This window comes from Xiphias gladius, chromosome 17 (assembly GCF_016859285.1).
Source record: "Xiphias gladius isolate SHS-SW01 ecotype Sanya breed wild chromosome 17, ASM1685928v1, whole genome shotgun sequence".
Taxonomy (NCBI): Eukaryota; Metazoa; Chordata; class Actinopteri; order Istiophoriformes; family Xiphiidae; genus Xiphias; species Xiphias gladius.
Window position 1 is genome coordinate 18,177,839 of NC_053416.1, and position 20,643 is coordinate 18,198,481.

The 20,643-nt window shown below is 40.1% G+C and overlaps 3 protein-coding genes across 7 annotated transcripts; 1 reads left to right on the forward strand and 2 right to left on the reverse strand.

The window, feature by feature from the left end:
• Positions 1 to 379: 379 nt before the first annotated feature.
• On the reverse strand, positions 380 to 8,753 carry LOC120802667 (tigger transposable element-derived protein 6-like). 5 transcript variants are annotated; one of them, XR_005709254.1, is made up of 3 exons: positions 8,589 to 8,753; positions 5,862 to 7,264; positions 380 to 1,908 (listed from the first exon to the last, which is right to left on the reverse strand). XR_005709254.1 is itself a non-coding variant. In XM_040150732.1 (3 exons), the coding sequence occupies exons 1-3, from the start codon at positions 8,589 to 8,591 to the stop codon at positions 1,751 to 1,753; spliced, it is 1,185 nt and encodes a 394-aa protein (XP_040006666.1). In that variant the 5' UTR covers positions 8,592 to 8,753; the 3' UTR covers positions 380 to 1,750. The 5 variants fall into 5 exon arrangements, 3 of the variants coding, with proteins under 3 accessions (XP_040006666.1, XP_040006664.1, XP_040006665.1); XM_040150732.1 differs by having other exon boundaries at positions 6,241 to 7,264; XR_005709255.1 differs by lacking the exon at positions 380 to 1,908 and adding an exon at positions 1,975 to 2,267.
• On the forward strand, positions 1,950 to 12,269 carry si:dkey-125i10.3 (zinc finger protein 185). Its single transcript, XM_040150729.1, has 8 exons — positions 1,950 to 2,086; positions 2,190 to 2,301; positions 2,548 to 2,610; positions 9,969 to 10,016; positions 10,140 to 11,393; positions 11,511 to 11,573; positions 11,750 to 11,852; positions 11,956 to 12,269. Exons 1-8 carry the CDS (start codon positions 2,077 to 2,079, stop codon positions 12,058 to 12,060), a joined length of 1,758 nt encoding a protein of 585 aa, XP_040006663.1. The 5' UTR covers positions 1,950 to 2,076; the 3' UTR covers positions 12,061 to 12,269.
• Positions 12,270 to 12,391: 122 nt separating this feature from the next.
• plp1b (proteolipid protein 1b) lies at positions 12,392 to 17,408 on the reverse strand. The gene is made up of 7 exons (XM_040150745.1): positions 17,385 to 17,408; positions 15,274 to 15,460; positions 15,015 to 15,171; positions 14,581 to 14,758; positions 14,235 to 14,308; positions 13,951 to 14,016; positions 12,392 to 13,176 (listed from the first exon to the last, which is right to left on the reverse strand). The coding sequence occupies exons 1-7, from the start codon at positions 17,386 to 17,388 to the stop codon at positions 13,105 to 13,107; spliced, it is 738 nt and encodes a 245-aa protein (XP_040006679.1). The 5' UTR covers positions 17,389 to 17,408; the 3' UTR covers positions 12,392 to 13,104.
• Between the last annotated feature and the right edge of the window lie 3,235 nt (positions 17,409 to 20,643).

Consider the following 20,643-nt stretch of genomic DNA (forward strand, 5'->3'; position numbering starts at 1 on the left):
CAAAACTCACATGGAAATAAATGAGTGTAAATAGCAAAACCAAAATGGCCACAATAAAACAAGGCTGTAAAGCTGTCAGTAACTTTTAACTTAAGCTTTATTGTCCCCAAGGGGAAACTGGTCTTGCAGCCAGGTGACACAAGGAGCTAATGCGTACATAAAAATAAGATGCATAAATCTTAATAAAATACATTAAAGAAAAAGATAAAAAGTTGAAAGTTAATCAAAACAAAGCACACACACTGTGCCACATTTGTCTATATTTTCGTTCTGCTGTGAAGTCACAATGCTTGTATGACAATCTCAGATTTGATCAAATCTGGTAAAAATTAATATAAGTATTACGACTTACAGAAATGTTTTTTTTAATTTCCTCTTTTCACTTTGGCGCATAGAGTATGCATTTTAATCATACGAAATGTACCCTTGTGCTTCTTTGCAATATTTTTTATTGAGTAATAACCATGTCACTTATGTGTATAAAGTATGTGATTTATCACTTTGGTGACGCCAGCTTTTGTTTTGATACCGTGCGAGGGGAACATTACAAATTTTTACTGAGGATGCTGGCTGAGGTTCAAGGAGACAAACCAGTGGAGGAGGTTCTGCTGGATTCCACACATTTAAATTTTATTTGTCTAAAAGGTATTTTTTTTACTTTGTGAAGTAAAAATGTTCTACAGGAGAATAAAACCCAGAAAAATTATGACACAATGCAAAATTCCAGCCAAAAAGCAAACTATGGTATTTAAAATGTGATTATGGTTTCTTGTAAGCTACAGTGACCTCTTTGTTTGATGTGATCTTATTCATAATAAGATCAAGATTGGTCTGTCTCTTAAAAAGTGACTGGGCTATGGTGCTCACAGCATTAAAAATTACATTTAAAAATCAGCAGTAATATATCTTTATAGAGACAATGTCCTTGATACACAGACAAAACTCCAGACATTTCAATTGATGAAAATGTAAAATTATGTAACATAAAAGACTAAGGTTAATTTTGTCGTGTGTGTGCCTGTTTTGATTTTACATTAGAATATGCACACTTCACCTGCATGCATTTTCGGCATAAAGGACATTGAAAGGTTCTCTTAAGGCATTAACCCATCTACCCACTTGATCAACCTGCGTGGTGGCATCCAGGTGCAGCACCTCAGAATGGATGGAATGGGTGGAATGGGATGGGTGGGATGGATGACAGGGGGTGGGGGCTCAGGTTGTAATGTCTCTACCTGCGTGCCTGTGTGAGACAGAGATCCAGAGGAGGCTCAACACCACTCTACTCTAACAGCACTGTCGCAGCTGACTTAACAGGTAAGGCCACAACATGGTGCAGGAATGGACTTCATACTATTTCTGATTTCATGTTCATTGACTATGCAGGGCAGGGGCTCATTACAAAGTCAGAATTGCTTTCATTTTCTATGCATAATGAATTTGACCTGGTTAATTGCTGCTGGTACATGTCCAGAAAGATTCATCATAAGAGAGATTAAAGCACTAAGTGCAGGTCAAAATGTTAACAGGAGCTCAAAGAAAATACAGAGAAGATGCACAGTATGGCGGGACATGACACTGTAAACACAGGGTGGGTTGACAAAAGAGTATAAGAGTGGGTGGTGAATATGTGTCTATTTGGAAGGACATTGTTACATAACTGGATGGGATTGGTTTTATTTTAACACAAAATGTGTCGAGCACTGGGAGATGCATTGAAACAAGATTTACAAATATGCCATTTCATTGTTTAGCTACGCTCTAAATTCTGATCCAACAGAACATAGTTGTCCTGAGGGGTTAATAACAAATGATAAATACTTTTTGTCACTTGTTTCCGTGCAGAATGCAGTTTTATGGGTTGTGTACAAGACGGGGGGTCATTTAACAAGAGGGTCACTGGTGAGACTGTGGAGAGAGAAAGAGAAAAATACACAGACAGGAGACAAATCATTATATCATACTTCTGTACACAGTGATTACTGTTTTATTTGCACTGATTTTAAAAACAAACCTACAATAACCTCAACTTTAAATCATTTCATCAGGTTGAACATCTAAGAGAATATCAGCATCATGTCGAAAAGTAAGTCAGACTCAATTCCAATATTTCATCCTTTGATAAAATTAAATGTCACTCAAGCATTCTTGATATCCAAGAATATCCTGACAGTGTTTCCGTGTTGTAGATGTTGACAGAAACCAGGTGCTTACAACCACCAGGGTGTGTACTACACTGAAGAATGATGGCAGCTGGATCCACACATCTAAACAGGAAAAAGAAGAGCAAGACAAAGCACGGTATACTCGGCAGTTTAGGTGCAAAATCCAAAACCGTGTGTTCGTTTCAAGCTGAAGCTGTCATATTTTCCTGTGTCCTACTGGTGTGCTATGGTGTAGCAAGGCATCACTTTTACAATATCCTCAGAAAACAACATGACAGCTATTGGGTCCTCCTTAGTTTTGTCTCGTTTTTCTAATAGTCCTACTGATTTTTTTGAGAAAGAAATGGTGCAACAAACAACAACACTTTCTTCTGTCTTGCAGGATGGACCATGCTGTGGAGGCCAGGCAGAAATCATACGTCCTCTCCATAGCCAAGAAATTCGAGTGAGTGCTACAGCATAAATGTTCAGATGTGAACATTAATGCCTATCTCAAATTATTTAAAAAGGATAAAAATGTTAATGAACGTATGTGTTTCTCAGAAGAATTCATTAAAAAACATGTAAGGGAAAAGGTGATTGAGGTTCTTTTACACTGCTATTCTCTGACCTTCTTTGGATTTCATAGGTCTGAGAGTAAGCACTGCAATAACATATTTTGTGATGACTGGTTGATTTTAGTATGAGAAAAATAAGAAAAAACTGGCCGTTGAGAAGTAAATGGACACCGCAATTCTTATCATAATATACACTAAATGTAAAAGATCTGACTAAGTAATGTTTGGTAAACATAATTTTAACAGCTGTGTCTGAAGAAGATGCCACTAAATTTGTCAATTCTGACTAAGTCATTCTTTTATAGATTTAATTAACAATTTAGCTGATTTTTGAATGGAAAAATGAGAAAACAAAATGAAACCATGTGATATTTAAATATCAGTCATCCTGTCTGACATACATGTATCTCCATTGTTTATAAAATGTGCTGCTTAGACCCGCTTTGACATGAGAAACAATGTGGTGGCAGTTCTGCAAGTCAAACTGAAACTGTCCTTTGACTCTGTTGTGTAAGCGAACGATGACTAAAACGGTTTCAGGCTTCAGGCACAAATCACCATCTGTGATATTAAACATTAACTTCACTCTGGTGCCGCTCTGTTGCATCATAAAGACCTACAGTATGCTACAGGCCGACCTGTGCTTTAGCAGGTTGATGAAGCATTGTCAATCTTAATAGAAACCTTAACCGGAGTACTTCACCTCAAGGTACACAGAAACAAACAACTGCTGTCACAGTTTCCTTTCTTATGTTTCCTTTTAGCTTCCCAATGACCATTATAAAAATATGAATCCCAAGTTTGAGCTGTACAAATATTTGACCAGCCTTAGATTAAAGCCGTAGATTAAATACTAATCTCATTGTTTTGCTGAGGATAAAAAAAATCCCAATCAATTTCTGTAAAATGGTATTCAACAATTATAAATGAATAAAACCATATTCAGAGTTGTCTCCTTTAAGTTTAAATAGAATGTAAAGATGTTCTGAAGCACTCATTGACTGTTTGCACAGTAATTAATTAATAATTAATAATACATATACAGTAGTAGCGTTCCCTGCCTGGTTATTGTTTTACTTGTACCTATTGCATTGATATTACATCATCTGACTTTTAGACGTACATGACACACACACACACACACACACATACACACAGACACACACACATGTACAACCCCCTTTGGTAAATTATTAAGGGTATGGACACATTTGTACTGCAAAATATTTCAAAAAAATCCTTTATTCTGGATTTGCTCCCTGAGGTCACACTATTAGCTCCCTTCTACTGAGAGAATAGAAAACATATTTGATCATACCTATGTATTTACACACCCCTCCCAAAATTCATAAAAGGGCTAGACTTTCCTTAATATTTCTTAGACATTTTAGACAATATATTCTGTTTATAACTATCTAATGGACCAAGTATATTTAGATTAGGTCTGCAATGAAAAGATTCACAGCTGAACTGAGTTAGCTGTTTCAAAGACATGTTATCATTTCTCTTCTCAGTGTCAGTGTTGTTTACCCCTTGGTTCTGTCAGTGTGTCTCACAGCAGGCTTGAACACCAAAAAGGAGCAATCACTTAGTAACAAGTTTTAAAAGTGGATTGTTTTTTCCTAATCTTCCGCATGGATACTGGACCATAATAAATCTTGCCGGATCTCAACATCTGTCTTGATTTTTACAATGTACTTCTGTAGTTACGGAGTGCCTCAAACTAAATAACACTTAACGATGTGGTGAAGCTTTGATATCTGTCCTCTTATCTTTGTAAGCATTTTAAGAACAATGAGGTGAATTTCTTCTCATCCTTAAGATCTGTTAGTTCAATAAATACACACTGAATGAGTAAATAACTTGTGCGATCCGTATAGAACAGAATAAGAAAGCTAGCTCAGAGCAGATAACTTGTAGACTAGCCTACCGCTTACCTTCAAGGGATCCACTAAAAAAGAAACCGAGCACAACACTGTCTGTATTCATACTGCCTGATGCTAGCTAGCTTAACGAACTGGCTGACCACCAATCACATACAAGAAAAATGACAAGTTAATTTGTGGTACAGCAGTAGTTCCCAACCTATTTGGCTTGTGATCCCTTAAAATTAAGCAATGATTTGCCCAGCCTCTGTTCCACTAGCTCCTGTAAGTCAATGCAACCTCTCAATCAGCATTTCTTTTCATCGGTCTTTGTGAGAAAATGAAGCGTGTTTCTGGGGTTTACTTTCCATATTCTAAGACAAATTGGCATCAGCCATTACAACACTTGCTATAAGAAACTGAAACCTTCACGATTTTAACAAAGTTAAACGTTTACTTTGTGAACACAGAAAAAAACCACACTATCGTAACTTGGTTTTTTCCATACCAATAAAAAACTCCCTTCTAGTCATTTTTTCAACTTTCTTGAAATCTCTTAAGTCTACCAACTTCTACAGCATTCACTCTTCTCTTTCCTGTTGTTATACAGATGTGCCTCTGCTAGCTGTGACCCCTCAACTCACTACCGGACTCGCCTCCTCTGTTGAGACATGACATTTAGCTCACAAACGTCTAGGACACATGGGAAATAACGTTAAAAGCAGCTTAAAACATAAATATTGAAATGACAATGATATTAGATTGTTTTTCAAAAAAAAACTACCATACTTATCTTAACACATAAAGTTAGCCACATGACATGCTGTTGAGAAAGGCTCTGCTCAACAGCTCTATTTTTAGTTATCAAAATAAGTTAGAAATGTTAGTGGGATTTTGAATCAGGTTCTCCTACTTCTGGAACAGAAACAGGAAGATCCAGTTTCAATGTGGCTCTCTATGCAGACATGAGTTGTGAACAGTTCAAAGTAAAAATGTTTTTTCCATCTCAGATAGTTTAATTTGAAGGACTTTGAGGTCTGAAGAGTTGAAAGTATCCAACAATGAGAGAATTCTCAGAAAAAAGAAAAGATAATTTTGTACAGCAGAAAAATAGCCAATAATTCTCTTCACTATACCTTGAAAAATGTTTTGACTCCTTTAGTTTTATCTTGGGACCCCCACAGGCTGGGAACCACTGTTGTGCAGCATTCAAATATTATTACTCAATTACTTAATCTGAGCACAACTTTGACAAGTAATTAATATCAACACACCCCTTTCTTCTTTGCGAGCTGACAAAGAGCGCACTCTGGCGGGAAGGCTCTTTCCTCAGAGGTACTGATGCTGATTGATAGTCTTGGGTAGTAATGAGCTACAAGGAGGGTCCAGCAGCTGTGAGGTCTCCTACAGTGTGCACCCCCTGTGCTGATGTCGACAAGGAGGGTCCAGCTGCTGAGCCCATGCTGTGTGATGGCATTAATTGACCCTCGTTGATGACAAAGTGGTTCAGGGGGTAGATGCCACATTTCCTAAAACCTTCCTTGACAATCCTGACACCCTCCTCTTCCTTCGCTACCTGATAGGTCCCTTTAAATACACCTGAGAACTCCTTCTTGCTTATTGCAAAGTGAGTATCAGTGGCACAACCATCACCTATGAGTGCTGCAAAACGTTGCCTCAGGAGCACAAAGAGACCCATGTCGAGTGGCTGCAGGATGTGAGAGCAATGAGGCGGAAGGCACAGAAGGATGACGTCCTCCTTACGCGCTGCCTCCACCACCTCAAGGTTCACAGGCGACTTGTGGCCGTCAAAAATCAGCAGCAGAGGACGCTCCTTAGGTGCATACACAAGAAAATGTTTGAGGAACCATTTCTTAAAGAGATCAGAGATGATACACCCCGAGTCTGACCATCCATAAAGGGCATTTGGTGGCCCTTGTGTCTTGTAACATACTCCCCCGGGATAGGCCTTTGAGTAAATAATAAATGGGGGAATGTCCTCTCCAGCTGCGCTAAAGCAAGCCAGGACGGAGATGTGGTCCCTCGAGCCTGGCGTTGGCCTATAGCCCAGACTCGCAGGTTTGGGGAGAATCACCCTCTTCCTGCCCAGCTGAAAGCCCGTCTCATTGCAGTTGAAGATTTTGTGAGGCTTCTCTCTGAGGCCGTGAGCATCCATGACAGTGCTCAGTAAATGAAAAAACTGATCCACTGCTTCCTTCCTCACACATACTGTCCTCCCACGGACAACGTTGTCGGCTGGCTGAATGGTAATATTCTTTTCTTGCCGCTTTCTAAAATTGAGCCACCAGGTCTGGCCCAGTTTGGAAAATGCCACCCTCCGATGCTGCCGCTTATAAATGGATGAGGCAAAGGACACCAGCTGCTGCTTAGTAAGTGGGAATCCATGCTTGGAGATGTATAAGGAGAACTCCACTAACAGCTCCTCGTCAGCAGATGTTATAAGCTGAGCTGGCCCACTGCGACTCCCTGGTGTCACCCGTCCACTGACTCTGTCCCCCAGTGAAGATTTAGGGACTCCAAACTCTTTGGCAGCCTGTCTCACCGTGCACCTTCCCGACTTCACCTCGATCAGTGCACGTTCCATGGCCTCCTCTGTCCATTTCTTCTTCTTCTTCCTCCCGATTTTGTCAAGATGATTTCTGGATGGCATTTTTTTCTAGGATTGCACAGGAAATGCAGGCATAAATGACACAGTAAACCAATATGATAGCAACAAATAAGTCAAAATTTGTATTATTACACTCAGAAACCCAGACATAACCAATAATACATTTTCCACATGGCTTAATTAAACTAATGCCCACACTTTCACCTTGCCAACAGTGAGCCACTAACAGCACACAGCTCTGTCTGGCCTTTTTCCTGTCTTGCAAAGGGATTATGTCACCACTTCATTTTGATCCAAGTTTTGTTAACAAGATGGCTGTCCTGTCTGTTGATGCTTACTGATGTGATGCCTAATGCACCGGAGCAATAGGATCTCCTGCATCCAGCATTTATTTTCACTGCATAATGGATGGATGCAATGCTGTCGTTGGCATCTGATTTGCTAGATTAAGGGGAATTTAAGTAAAACATAATGGTAATATTTCTCAGCAAATTCTCTGTTTTTACACCACTCGATGTTGTCAAACAGGCATTAAGAACCTTAGCCCCCTATCAAATAAACCTCTAATTAACTTATGAAGACAGAAAAGTGGCCATTGTGCTACTTTTAGTCCATCCAGAACACGTAAACCAGTTCTAGATCAAAAGCCGCCATACTTGGACTAGTTAAACCAGTTTCACACCAATACAACGTTTATTCTATTTGTGAAAACAGAAAAAATACCGTTTTTGCTGCATTTTCTTCATCCACGCTACAAATGTCTAGGTCTAAATGTAAATTACCAGCAACAATGCAGACTACTCAAACTTGATTTGGATAAACACGGAGTGTATTAAGACACTTTTTTAGATCCTGCTTAGATCAGTACGACTTTAATTTTATTTATCAGCGTTTAAGCTGTCTGTAGAGTTTCAATATTATTCTTGTCCAGGTTTACTTGAATGTTTGATTTAGACTTGTTCGTTGCCTGGATGTCGAAAAACAGTGATTTTTTTTTTTCTTGTTTCATAAACAGCATAATAGTTTCAAATCTGAATCAGGCTCTGAAACGATCTTTCTGCTCTTCCTTAACTTGCGAAGCTAATTTTACTTCAGGCTCGTGGTGGAGGCACCCGTTTGTTTAGCTACGAAAAAGCGATACTTCTGTGACAGGCAGAGCTGTCCTTACGCGTAGAGAAACTGGTAAAAGACCCACTGACTTACTGGTTTTGGTGTGTCGTCGTGCAAAGTTTTATTGGGGGACAGAAAACGATTCGTCCTGTGTTGGTTGCTGTGACGGCGCGGACCGTAACGCTACTGTTTGGAAACCAACCTTACAACAATATGAAGCCTGGTGGTTTTTTGAGACAAAATTACACTTAAAAGCACAAACCATGTGACGGTCTTTATTCTGCAGTCGCTGCTACATGTCTGTCGGTTACACATATGGGTTACACTTTACTTTGACCATGCACTTTCCTGCCTAGCATGAATTCCTGCTTCCCAAGGTAGAAGACAGCGGAACAGAACCGGAAGTCACGTGAAGCCGTCTTCAAAATAAAAGTATTAAAGTTCCAAAAAGTTGCCAAAATAAGTGTCCAACTCTACAGATGTACAAAATGCATTACAATGCTCAAATGACGCGAAACTCTAGCTATAAAAGAGATAACATGAAAATTATGTAAGAAATTAATAAAGGAAAAATAAAACATTTAAGGCTCAAGGCCCAACATATCATTTCTATTATTCCAAAACAGATGCATTTTTTGTTTTCTTGTTATTTAACACCATCTGACCTCGTCAGGTATAGAGCATTTGATATCATTTACATATTTTTCCATGTTTTTCGATTAATATGCATAAAGCTTATTGACCCATTAAGACAAATACTGTATGTATACATTGCCATTTCTGAGGACAACATGTGATGTGAGCGATAGACACCACAAAAATTAATTTGAACCGTTTGTTCATTTCAGAAAATAATTAGTGAAAAACTTGACAAGCTTTACTTTCAGTGTTTAAGCTACAGATGGACCATTACCTTTCAATCTGCTGTAAAAATGCCAACATATCAAGAGTTACATCAGTATCAAGATGTATAATTGACTCCAGTCCAAGTTTGTGTGCCTCTCTTGTATTACCCGCAATCAAATAGATGAGAGGCACAAACTGGGACTAAACTGACTCATGCATGTAACTGGATCACATTCCTTGTTCAAGAAAACAGCTCCACCCCCTCACTTCAGTGCAACGTGTTTAGTGATATTTACATCGTCAATACACATTGTGTTGACATTTAAGGTGCTATTTGTCAGCTTTGCTTCATCAACCATAGTAGCTGGTCTTTGTTTTTACCACTCAGCGCATATGCTCTCCTACAGACCCATGTATAATTTGTTGGTGCTCATCCTCTAATGTAGGTCAGACTTTTTAAAATCAACCTTTCTGGGTGGAGGTCATAGATGAACCTCTAATGAACCTCAAGTGAAAGGGACAATTTACCTGTCATAATATTGTAAATTTACTTACTATCCCTTGCACAAACCTGAAAATCAGATCTGAGATCTATCACTGAAGTTGAAAACTCTCCTAAATTGGAGCATTTGGCTTCTATGGCAATTTTAGGCTAAAGACATTTTAAGCTGATGAAATCTTTGATTGGTAGTGTGGAAATCATTATCAAGATGTAATTTTCTACTGTTTTGTGGTCTGTAAAGGTTATGAATCCCAAGGTTCTTTTCAAGGTGTGTTTCATATTCTTACCCTGTAGATCAGTAGATTCTCCAACGAGCCCTACACAGCTTTCTCCATCTGACTGGTATGTATGTACTGAATTGTAATTTCAAATAAACTCTGTAAACCTTGGCAACATCCGGGCATTGGGATTCTTTTCATGTGTTTTTACCATATAGTTGGTAATAAGTGACTTACCTTGTTATAGGCCCCAAGCACCCACCGAAGAACTTATCCAAAATGGTGAGGCACAATCAGAAACAACTGTTGACAACACAGCTGCAGAAAACAAGGAAGCATATGCCGATACAACAGTGGGCCATTCAAATGTAGAAGACAGTAAGAAGGTTGCTGAAGTTTATGCAGATGTTCATGTAGAGCCAGCCGAGCAACTAGTTGCCACCACAACAGCAGAGAACAAGGAAGAATATGCTGATACAACAGCTGAGCAGACAAACGTAGAACATAGTGAGGCCAAAGTCTCTGCAGATGGTCATGAGGAAGATCCTGTTGCAGAAACCGCTGATGTGGTCGGTACAGGGGAGAGTAAAGACACTACGGACGTCCCTGTTGTTCTTGCAGTAGAACTGAAACTGCAAGAGGAACCTTCAATCAAAACAGAGCCAGCAAATGCAACCCATTTGGAGGATGCAGGAGTAGAATCAACAGTACAACCTGCGGAGGAGAGTTGTAACAAATGTTGTCCAGATAATGATGCAAAAGACATTTTTGAAGCTGTAACTTTGGAGTCGTCGACTGATACGAGTGATGTGATTCATGCAACACCAGCAGAAGAGGCTGCTCTCCAAAAGAGTGTGGAACCAGTCCCTGACTTATCGGTAGAATCTGTATCTGAATCACCCACTCGGTGTGCTGCTGAAACTGCTAAAGAGGGAAGTTGTGAGGGATGTCCTCCAGAGCAAAGTACAGAAGAAATTGTTGAAGTTGTAGCTAAGGTTGTGGTGGAATCATCACCTGAGACCCCTGCTGTAAATAATGCAACACCAAGAGACGAGGCTGCTGTACAAGACACTGTGGAACCAATCCTGGATACTGCATCTGAATCACCTACTCAATCTGCTGCAGAAACTGCAGTCAAATCTGTAGACTTTGAAGTCGAGTCTACAACTCTGACAGAACCGGTTTTAAAGACCAGAGCTGAAGAGGTAATTGAGTGTGAAGTCCAGCCTGTTATTAACACTGTTGTCGAGCAGGGTGCTGAGCCAGCACCAGAGAATGCAGCAGATCGTGTGATGGAGTTGAGCATCGAGGATGCTCTTGAACCTGTAACTGCTTCAGAAGCTGTTGCAGTTCAGAATAAGTTATCTGACAGAGCCATTGAAATGACTGATGCTTTACATGTGGAGCCACCTGCAGCTGAAGCTGTTCCTAAACCTGTGGAAGATCCAAAACAACCCCACTCAGTGGAGTCAAAACTGAACCAGTCTGATGATACCAACACGTGAGTAAGCTCTTATTAAATGAAACATTGCATTCACTGTTTTTCATATAATATTCAGGTTTTTTTTACTTGTACTGCGAAATGCATATTAATGTTTACTGATGGCTGTTTTTGTAGCGCTGAAATGTTTCAAAAACCCAGGGAGGGGCTACAATCCACACACACTCTAAAAGAGACCAGGTAACATATCACTTTAAGGGCAGCATAATTTTGGAATTTCAAAAATGATTTCAATTGTGCAAAGAAAGCACTTAAAGTCATTAGCAATGCACCACATTTTTACGGTAGAGACCCAAAGTTCATACACAAAGACTAAAGGGGGTGATCATCTTTTTCTCACTTTCTCTCTACCTCAGTGATGGCAAAGCTGTTTGTTCATTCTGTGACCAAGTAATTGACGGAAATGTCAAAATCATACTCAGTGAACCTCTGGTGACCTGCCACCCTGACTGTCTAAAGGTTTGTTCTGTCAGTTGGGAAGCATACTTTCAATACCCGCATATGTATATTGATTGACATGCTCTTGTCATTGCATAATGTTAATGTAGAGTCTGTTTTGCAGTGTGGTGTGTGTGCTAAGGTCCTCGGAGATATGCTGACCCCCATGTTCCTGCATGACCAAGTAATCCACTGTGATGGCTGTTTTGCAAAAGCTCTTGAAGCCTGAGGTCTAACTGGGACAAACATGTTGTCCGGGCTGAGAACCTCATCACTGTTGCCTTAACTCTATATTCTGTCTTTTGAACCAATTTTCCTACTGAAAGTTTTATTTTCTTTTTTTGAGGACATGGTGTATTGTAAGGACTAAGAAATCTGGAAAAAGGTTTGGCAACATATTATTTATTAGTATAACTGCTAAAGATGCTTAAATGAAATACTTTGCAGTCTGCATGAATGATTTTATTGTAACATACTGTATATGGTTTAAATAAAATCACACTTAAATGCCTAAGGTGGTTTAATCTGCCATAATTTCAAATGAGCACAAACAACACTAAATAGCCGGGCTACACAGCAAACACTTGGGGGCAAGTTATTGAAGCATCAACACCTCAGTGATATAAAAACAGCTTATTTTAAGCAGTAACTGAAAAACCTCCAGGAAATTGATACACATACTGTTTCCACCCCTAAACAGTGGTATTGAAACAAAGCAAAAATGCATTGGGAGCAAATGCAATGTGCATGTATTGTAAGTGATAGCAAACAGGGAGATGGAAGGATACATTTAACCTTTGCAGAGAATTTTGGTACATTCAGCTTTACTTGCCTTAGTTCGCACAATGTTGATACACAAGATGGTGATAATGAGGCAGCAGCGAAATCATATTCAGAAACAATATATGCATCAGTAAACACTGAACGGTGTGCATGCAGTTATGATTTGCAAGGCAAGCTGTCATTACTCTCAATTATTCATGAAACATCATACATCACGATCTGACAAAAGCATCAGCACCAATGAAGCCTCAGAAAAAGGATAAAATGAGAGATAGAACTTCCGAGAGGACAATGAACAACAAAGCTAAGAGAATCATCTGAGAGGAAGATTTGAGGAGAAGGCCAGAGCTTGCTGCTGGGGGGTGAGTTATCTTCATCTCTCTGTCTGTTGTTCATACAAAACAGGGACGAGAAACACATGTCTGTGAAATATGTTGACTGTCCGTCTCATAGCCAGAAGATGGGGCTGACTGGGATGGAGATGTTGCACTTAGCGAATGCCTTTCCTGCCCAGAAACCGCAAGACTGCGTAGTTGTAGGTGGTGGCAACCAGATACAGAAACTGCAAAGGAAGACAGTGATATGGAGGGGGAAGAATAGATAGATAGGAAAAACAATGAAAAAACCGGGTTGCACATATGTGCTGGAATAATGATAAACAGCATGGACAAGCAAGCAGGTGCTTGCTTGTCCAAACGTTAAACAAAAAAAACAAAAAACAAAAAAAAAAAAAATCATCTTTTTAAAGGGTCAGTTCACCCAAATTACAAAAAACATATTTACCTATGGGTGTCTCATCATACAGGTACTTTTGCTTTGGATTTGTCAATTTCTGATATTTTTGCTGCCACTACAATAAGACTGAGATGACTGGAATTTTGTTTGTGGTGCTCACAATGGAAAACTGACTTTGACATTATCCCTCTTACTCCAGATAATTCACGTCCTTTGCTGTGAACAGTGTTTGTAGGAAGTACTTCTTCAGTAGAAACTAGTTCTGCTAAAAACTGTTAAGAGCAAGGCCTTTGGATCATAAAGAGCAACAGGGACACTGTTGAGAGATGTTGAGTCATTTTTCAATGCTTCTCAAAGCATCATAAATTAAATTTCATTCACTTCCATTGTCTTGGGATGGCAGCCAAAATCTCGGAGCCAGATATCGTGAAATGTGACCAACTAAAACCAAAACTATCTGGATGGCTAAATACCACTAAATATCTTTTTTATAATTTGGGCACACTGACCCCTTAAATGTGGTTTAATTGCCGGTATTTACTATAAGGAGCCTAAATATATAAAATGAAATATTTAACGTGACCCGAGAACAATTGCTCACCAGTGCTAAGAGAGTGACCCCGGCACCAGCAAATGCAGCTATGTACAAGTCATAGGTGACGTAGAACTGTAAGATATAAGAAACACAGGTCAGTTTAATTTATATTTAGGGAATTGAATCAATCCCTTGTATGTTGGTGTCATTCCATTACATAGAAATTACTCACTTACACACCCATCCAATAATAATTTAGAATCGATTTTACCTTGATTCTGCATGTTGATTTGAATTTGAGGATCCTGACATAAAATATTGTAAAAGGGAATATTGATTCTTCTACTCACTTCGCTGGTTTTGCAAATAGATGCTAAGGTCATTCCACAAGCCTTGCCTGGCATTGCGTTCCAAGGAAGAAGACCTTAAATGAAGACATGATGTAAGTGATGTATCTCTCACCAAAGCTGAATCATAATGAGTTATGACACATTTAAGTTCCTGCTTGCATACAGCACATCAGGGAAACAGCAGTAACAAAATTAAGATGCAGGCATAGTTATCTTCATTATTTCATAACTAATTCAACAACCAGTTTTGCATCCACATTTCCCAATGATTAATTCATTGCTTTCCAGCACACATTAACATTCTCATCAGGTGGACATGCGGTCAGTCATTATAAGCACAACACACCATACTGCCTGGCGTCCATGCAAATCCAGCCATGCTGATTAATACTGGGGGTTGTTTCAGCCAGGATGTTGATGTTGTGGCAAGTCTGCTCCATGTTGAACAGGAAGAAGACTGGTATGGCAGTGAAGGCAAACACGGCCAGCCAGATGAAGGCCAAGATGTACGTCACTATGATAAACTGTTGAGATAAAAAGTGCAGTACATGGGGTCAGAGAAATGTGGCGTAGAAGCTCAGGTCTCACCGTGATAGATGTGCTGTCATTGAATCGGCTAACAACCATAACTCATGATTCTGTGTAGAAATCACATAAACAAAGAACATCTCATTGAGGTTAAGGGGGAAACCAAACCAGAATTCAGCAAGTGCCCTGATGTCATATTTCTCCTCCATCTTTACCTCCTCCCCCTCTCACCTCCCTCATTCCCGTTCTTACCGTCAGGCTGAGGCAGCGGCCACATTGGGTGCTCCTGAATTCACCAAAGGTCTGCTTGACAGCGCTCGTGGTGTAGAAACCCTCAGCCAGCAGCAGGATGCCGTAGAGGAAGAAAAATGATGCTAGGCCATAGATCACATACTGGAAATATTTGATACTGGGATAGTCACAGGGAGAAATCAGTCAAAACAGCAAAATGAAGCAGTTCTTGAGTGGTGAAAAATCTGAATTCAAGAGAATTGAATGCGGCATCACTCACAAGGAGGCCATGACCTCATAGTCCTGAACGCTGCGGGCGAAGTAAGTCTCGACGAGTACTTCGGTCTGGGCCAACGCTTCGTGCCCACAGCCACAAAATAATGCCATGCCAGCATAGCATAGCAAGGTGGCCACCAGGGATGGGTAGGGCACTGCCCCAATGCACCGGATACAGCAATCATAACAACCTGAGGGGGCATAATATATCAGCACACAGGCGGCACACACCGCACATATAACCACACAACACATCTATGCCACGGTGGGGGACTCTTTCACCCTGTGGGGGAGCTATGAAATGGGCCTCGCTCTGTCTGCAAATCCATGAGCATACACCAAACCCCACCAACAGGCAAGTAAGCAACAGAAAAAAATTAGACAGCAGGGATAAACAAGAGTTCAAGCAGCGATTCCCAATAAAGCGTCCAAACAAAAGCAGTCACCACTGACTTCACGACAACCTCATGCACTTCTTCCAGTGTAAGCTTTTCTGTTGAAGCAGGTAGCAAATATCCACAGTGTTAATAAATGCATTGGCAGAAATGGGATAGAGGAAAGCACCTAAGGCTTTGCAAAGCCAAGGCTGCCTGACCGGAAACATTTGCCGCCTCTGATCTTGTACTCCACAACAAGAAAGATCCCAGTGCCAACCAGTAATGTACCCTGCTGCCTACAAGGTATTGCTACTATAAAATAAGCCTCTCTGCGCTGATTTCATCCGTATGTGAAAGCTCATCTGCTTGTGCCAACACCTTACAGCTCAACCCCTACTAACTGGTCCAGCCCTCTTTCAGTCACAGGCGTCACCAGGCAAGTGAGAGATTGTGGTGAAACACTGGCTTCAGGGCCCTGAAGAAAGAGCTTCTCTTTGTGGCTGCAGATACAATATCCTTTGTCTTTCTCACGATTAGGGGGGGACAAAGGGCAGCGATGTCAAACAAACAAAGACCATAGTGCCACGATACCCACACACACAGTAGTATGTGGTAGCCGGGGGGTTACCGGGACCGTCTCGACACCACTGGCAGTGTCACTACTCAGGCCATCCTCCATCCACAGCTGGCTGAGGCTGGTACCATGGCACTGAGTGTCAATGCTGGTGGGGGCGGGGTTCAAGTGTTCAAAGAGTGGGTGGAAGCATAATGAAGGAGAGGGGCAATTCGAATATCTCCTCAACAACAACCGCCCCACTCAAAGTTATGTTGCTACACATTGTGAAATCCTTAAGTGCCTTAGGTGTGATAAATCATTCTGATAATTTCACAAAATATAGCATTATAGTTGGAAGGAACAGAGGCTTTGAGTTAAACAGACCACCACTAAAGTATAAATAGTAACAGCAGGAAGACTGAGAGAGTCCCACAAATGATAGTGCCTGCAGACGCCCACGCTTCAGCTGTGCCCTGCTGCAGCAGTAATACGGTGATAGAGTGGTATAGGCCAGAGCCTCTATTTGAAGTGAGTGCAAAAGGCATCAGTGCATTTACAGTAGATGCCAGATAATCAATCAAGACTGCAAAGCTGTAAAAAAAAAATGTGTGCAAGTTTGTGCACAAGTTGTTTGTATGTTAAAAAAAAAAAATGTTAGCACAAGTTGTTTGGGTCTACAGTTCTCATGGAAAGTTGCTAACTTATACCAGTGACACATGTGGGAGTTTCTGACATCTCTCACATGAGTGACCTGGCATGGCCTTGGCATGATGAGAGTCTCTGCCCATCTCTGTCAGCCACTCGAGGAGTTCTTCCTTTATTGAAAAGTAAGTAATCCTGGCTGAGCCCATTTGCTGTTTCCTTTCAGTCTTCTGAAATCAATTGTATGTTAAACTATGTTATATATTAGGAACAAGGCAAAGGGTGACTCAGTGATGGTCACTAATCCATTCAATTCATATTAAAGGATCAATAATCCATATGTGGATATCAAAATACTTTTGATAAATGAAGACAGAGGATTAATTTGCAGCAAATCTTGCCCACAGTGCATGGTGGCAACATGATGTCTAAGCACAGAAAGGACATATAATAGGCAACATTAGTAAGTTATTGAAATTCACATTTTCAAATCACATTAATAATACTTGATAAGAGTTATTCAAAATTCTGTGCACTCACCCATGTCCAGAGAGAAGTGCGGGGTTATTGAAGTTTTGCTGGGTGGCTTTGTGACTGTGATATGAGGATATGAGAAGTTATTCCCCGCCTCTCCTATATGAATCTGACTCGCGCTTTTGTCTCATCAACAATAGATAGACCACATCTCCCCAATCACATCTTAAAGTCACAAAGTCCCATTTCAGCTGCCAGTCATTATTTATGGAGCCAGGGGTTCAGGACTGAGGACAGAGAATGGGTCACAAAGTCTAATATGAACTTTTTTTCTTGGTACTTGCTGCTATTTAATGTGTTTTAGCTGTTCTGATTAATACTTGTGGATACTTTTGGTTACCCTCAAATGTTTCGGTAATTTACTCAGAATGGGAGTTTTTGCATGCAAAAATGTATACAGTATATCAGAAACAAAGTATATTAATTTAATTTATAGACTTTGGCAAATCTTAAATAATTTTCACCTCTTTTTTAAATAAGAAAGTCTTCTATTTTCTTGAACTTCATATACACGATGCAAATTAACTCACACAGCTGCCCGATGATTTTCACCTTTCCACCACAGAGTTCTTAAATTGTTGTCAACATTCATTTGTAGGGTGCACGGCTTTTCAATAGTTCATCTGTTTATTGTCAACATGCATGTGTTGTTTGTCTGCACACACACGCTACATGTCAGCACGGCACAATAAACATCTCTAAGGGTCCTCAGAGCAGCATCTTTAGAAACACACAGAGATAAGAGGTATGCGGAGACAAAAGAGACAAATAAATCGAAAGCGCCAGTGACTGACATTGATGAAGTTGGCTAACAAGGGTGACATTGACGGTCGGGTCCAGCTGCTGCCCTCCTTCCCTCCCTCCCTCATGTTTGACCCAGTTGATGTCAAAGCTGGGTTCAGTACAAAGGAGTCAGTGTGGAGGAGGAGAAAACACCACTTTTTTTTGAAACGCCCTCGTCCTATTTTTGCTTGCTACTTTACACCCATGACAAACAACTGTCGTTTGTCATAACATCATTATACTGTAATACTTTACATTGCATTAGACTAAAATGAAATGCTAACAATATTTGTAACAGACTACTCTTTGTAAGTTACCATCATTAACCCTAAGTTTATTTTGGGAACAACAGACACACTGCCATTATACCAAACTGGACTATAGATAATCGTTCCTTTAAAAATGATGATCTATTGTTGAACATATATTCACCCCTCTTAGGATGGTGGGTTAAAAAAATAATAGCCTTGCGGATTGGCAAATTGTTTGGTTTGAGTTTCCAGTCTTTAGCCTTTTGTCTCTTAAAACCCTGAGCAACAACAGATCAAGTAATTAGTATGCAGAAAGGATTAATAACACCGGCTTTGTTAAGCTGAGAGTGAAGAGTGCAGAGGAATGATGCCTGTGAAATCTCTCAGAAAACCATGCGAGAGAGAGAGAGAGAGAGAGAGGCATTAATTAACCTCTGCAGTTCATGTGAATGTTTATAATGGTTGTCAGCTTTACTTGTGAGATGTGAATAAGCAATAATGTTGACATTCAAAGGACAGGATGAGGTAGGAGGACTAGTTTTAGAGGCTCGCTAGCTTGGGTGACATGAAAAGATAATTTATGAATAAACTATATTCCACAAAATTGGACACAGAAGGTGGTAAGGAATGTGAGCAGCTCCGATGATCAATTATTGGGCAACGCCTAATAAGACTGCTTAACAGTCACTAGTTAAAGCATGAACTGATTTTGAACAAACACGTTACCCTACAAGCTTTCAGCTAAGTTGCAAATGCTATTAGATTGCATAAATCAAAGTATATTTTGAATAATCAGATAGAAAATGGTACCTGTACCGTGGTAAGCACCAGGTACAGTGGTGGCAACATTTTCAGTGTACTATATATCAATGTACTGCATTTGACTGTGCATGCAGTATGTATATGTGATATGGCACAGTGATCTATCTGGTGAGTCATTTTTGTAATTAAAATGTTTGCTGTGTGGTCAATATACTTGCAAATATTTACGCACTAAATGTGGTAATATGCATGTGTTGATACACGAGAGGAGGAAGCCCTGTAAAAATATTTGCACCGTCTCCTATCCCTGTTATGGTAATGTGTTATCTTGTGACAAAATGAACAAACAGCCATCAAACAAACAAACAAGCACTTGGAGGACAAAAACATGTCTGACTCACTCAGGTTTGAATTCAGTGGCAATGACCTCCTGCGGTGAGTGTCTAAATTATTTGTTTTACTGCATGATTAAGTAAGGACGGGCTAAGCTCTTCTCCAACCGGGTGTTTACTTGCTTTCCTGTTTGATTGTCTTTCAGGATAATCTCAGATGCTGTTTGCTGCGTGTTTGAAACCTGGGGATCTGCAACCAGCCACTGGGTTTCAACATTTTCAAAGAGCAACAGCAGTTAGAGGAACATTAGGGAAAGATGGAAAAAGGGGACTGTGGTGCTGACTGGAGGTAGCTGCACGTAAAAGGGATGAGCAAGCACGACAGAGAAACACAACAGGGTTTGGATAGTCAAGTCATTCTCACCCCACCATACAATAAGTTGACCAGTAGTGTATGTTCATCTGTGTCACATGACTACTTGGTGCATGTCTGTGTGTGATAGCCTTATGTTAGGTTCAGACTACACAATAACAGCCTGATAATGGCCTGAAGCGACAGACATAGGACGTTGGGAGTGAGAATTTATCATTTATAATTTACAAGTCTTTGGAACTCTCTCTACTCATCTGAAGTTTTGATAATGGTGGTAGAGAGCGCTGTCTAACACGTTGGTCCAAATTCCCCCATAGTTGTTCGAATGAGGTTGAGATCTGGTGACTGTGAAGGTCAGTCATTTTCATACTCATCAAACCATTCAGTGACCCCTCGTGCCTTATGGATAGAGGCATTGTCATCCTGTTTCGCCACTCATTTTTCGGGTTGTTCCACCTGTCTGTACGTAGTAGTACTTCCCAAGAATTGGAAGAATTTGATGTGTAAAATTAGTTATCCTTTAACCTTAACTCTAAGGTTAACCCTGACCCAGACACTGTAGAACTGAGGACTGCATTTCGCACAATTATGATTATCTCTTGAAAGTCTTTAGGAAAAGTTACCGACACTTATTCCTGCATTATCCATATAAAGTGTGATGAAATCCCACCTTTTGACAAGACTCATCTTTAGTTCAAAAATCTTTTAATAGTCGACTCATTTAGATTAAACAACATTATGATAGGTTCAAAGAAATCAAATCT

Excerpts from the sequence above, each read along its gene's own strand:
- si:dkey-125i10.3 (XM_040150729.1), top strand. Across the intron at positions 10,017-10,139 it reads CAGCTTTCTCCATCTGACTG|GCCCCAAGCACCCACCGAAG; the intron begins GTATGTATGTAC and ends ACCTTGTTATAG. Across the intron at positions 11,394-11,510 it reads CAGTCTGATGATACCAACAC|CGCTGAAATGTTTCAAAAAC; the intron begins GTGAGTAAGCTC and ends CTGTTTTTGTAG.
- plp1b (XM_040150745.1), bottom strand. Across the intron at positions 15,172-15,273 it reads TATGAGGTCATGGCCTCCTT|TATCAAATATTTCCAGTATG; the intron begins GTGAGTGATGCC and ends TGACTATCCCAG. Across the intron at positions 14,309-14,580 it reads CATGGACGCCAGGCAGTATG|GTCTTCTTCCTTGGAACGCA; the intron begins GTGTGTTGTGCT and ends TCTTCATTTAAG.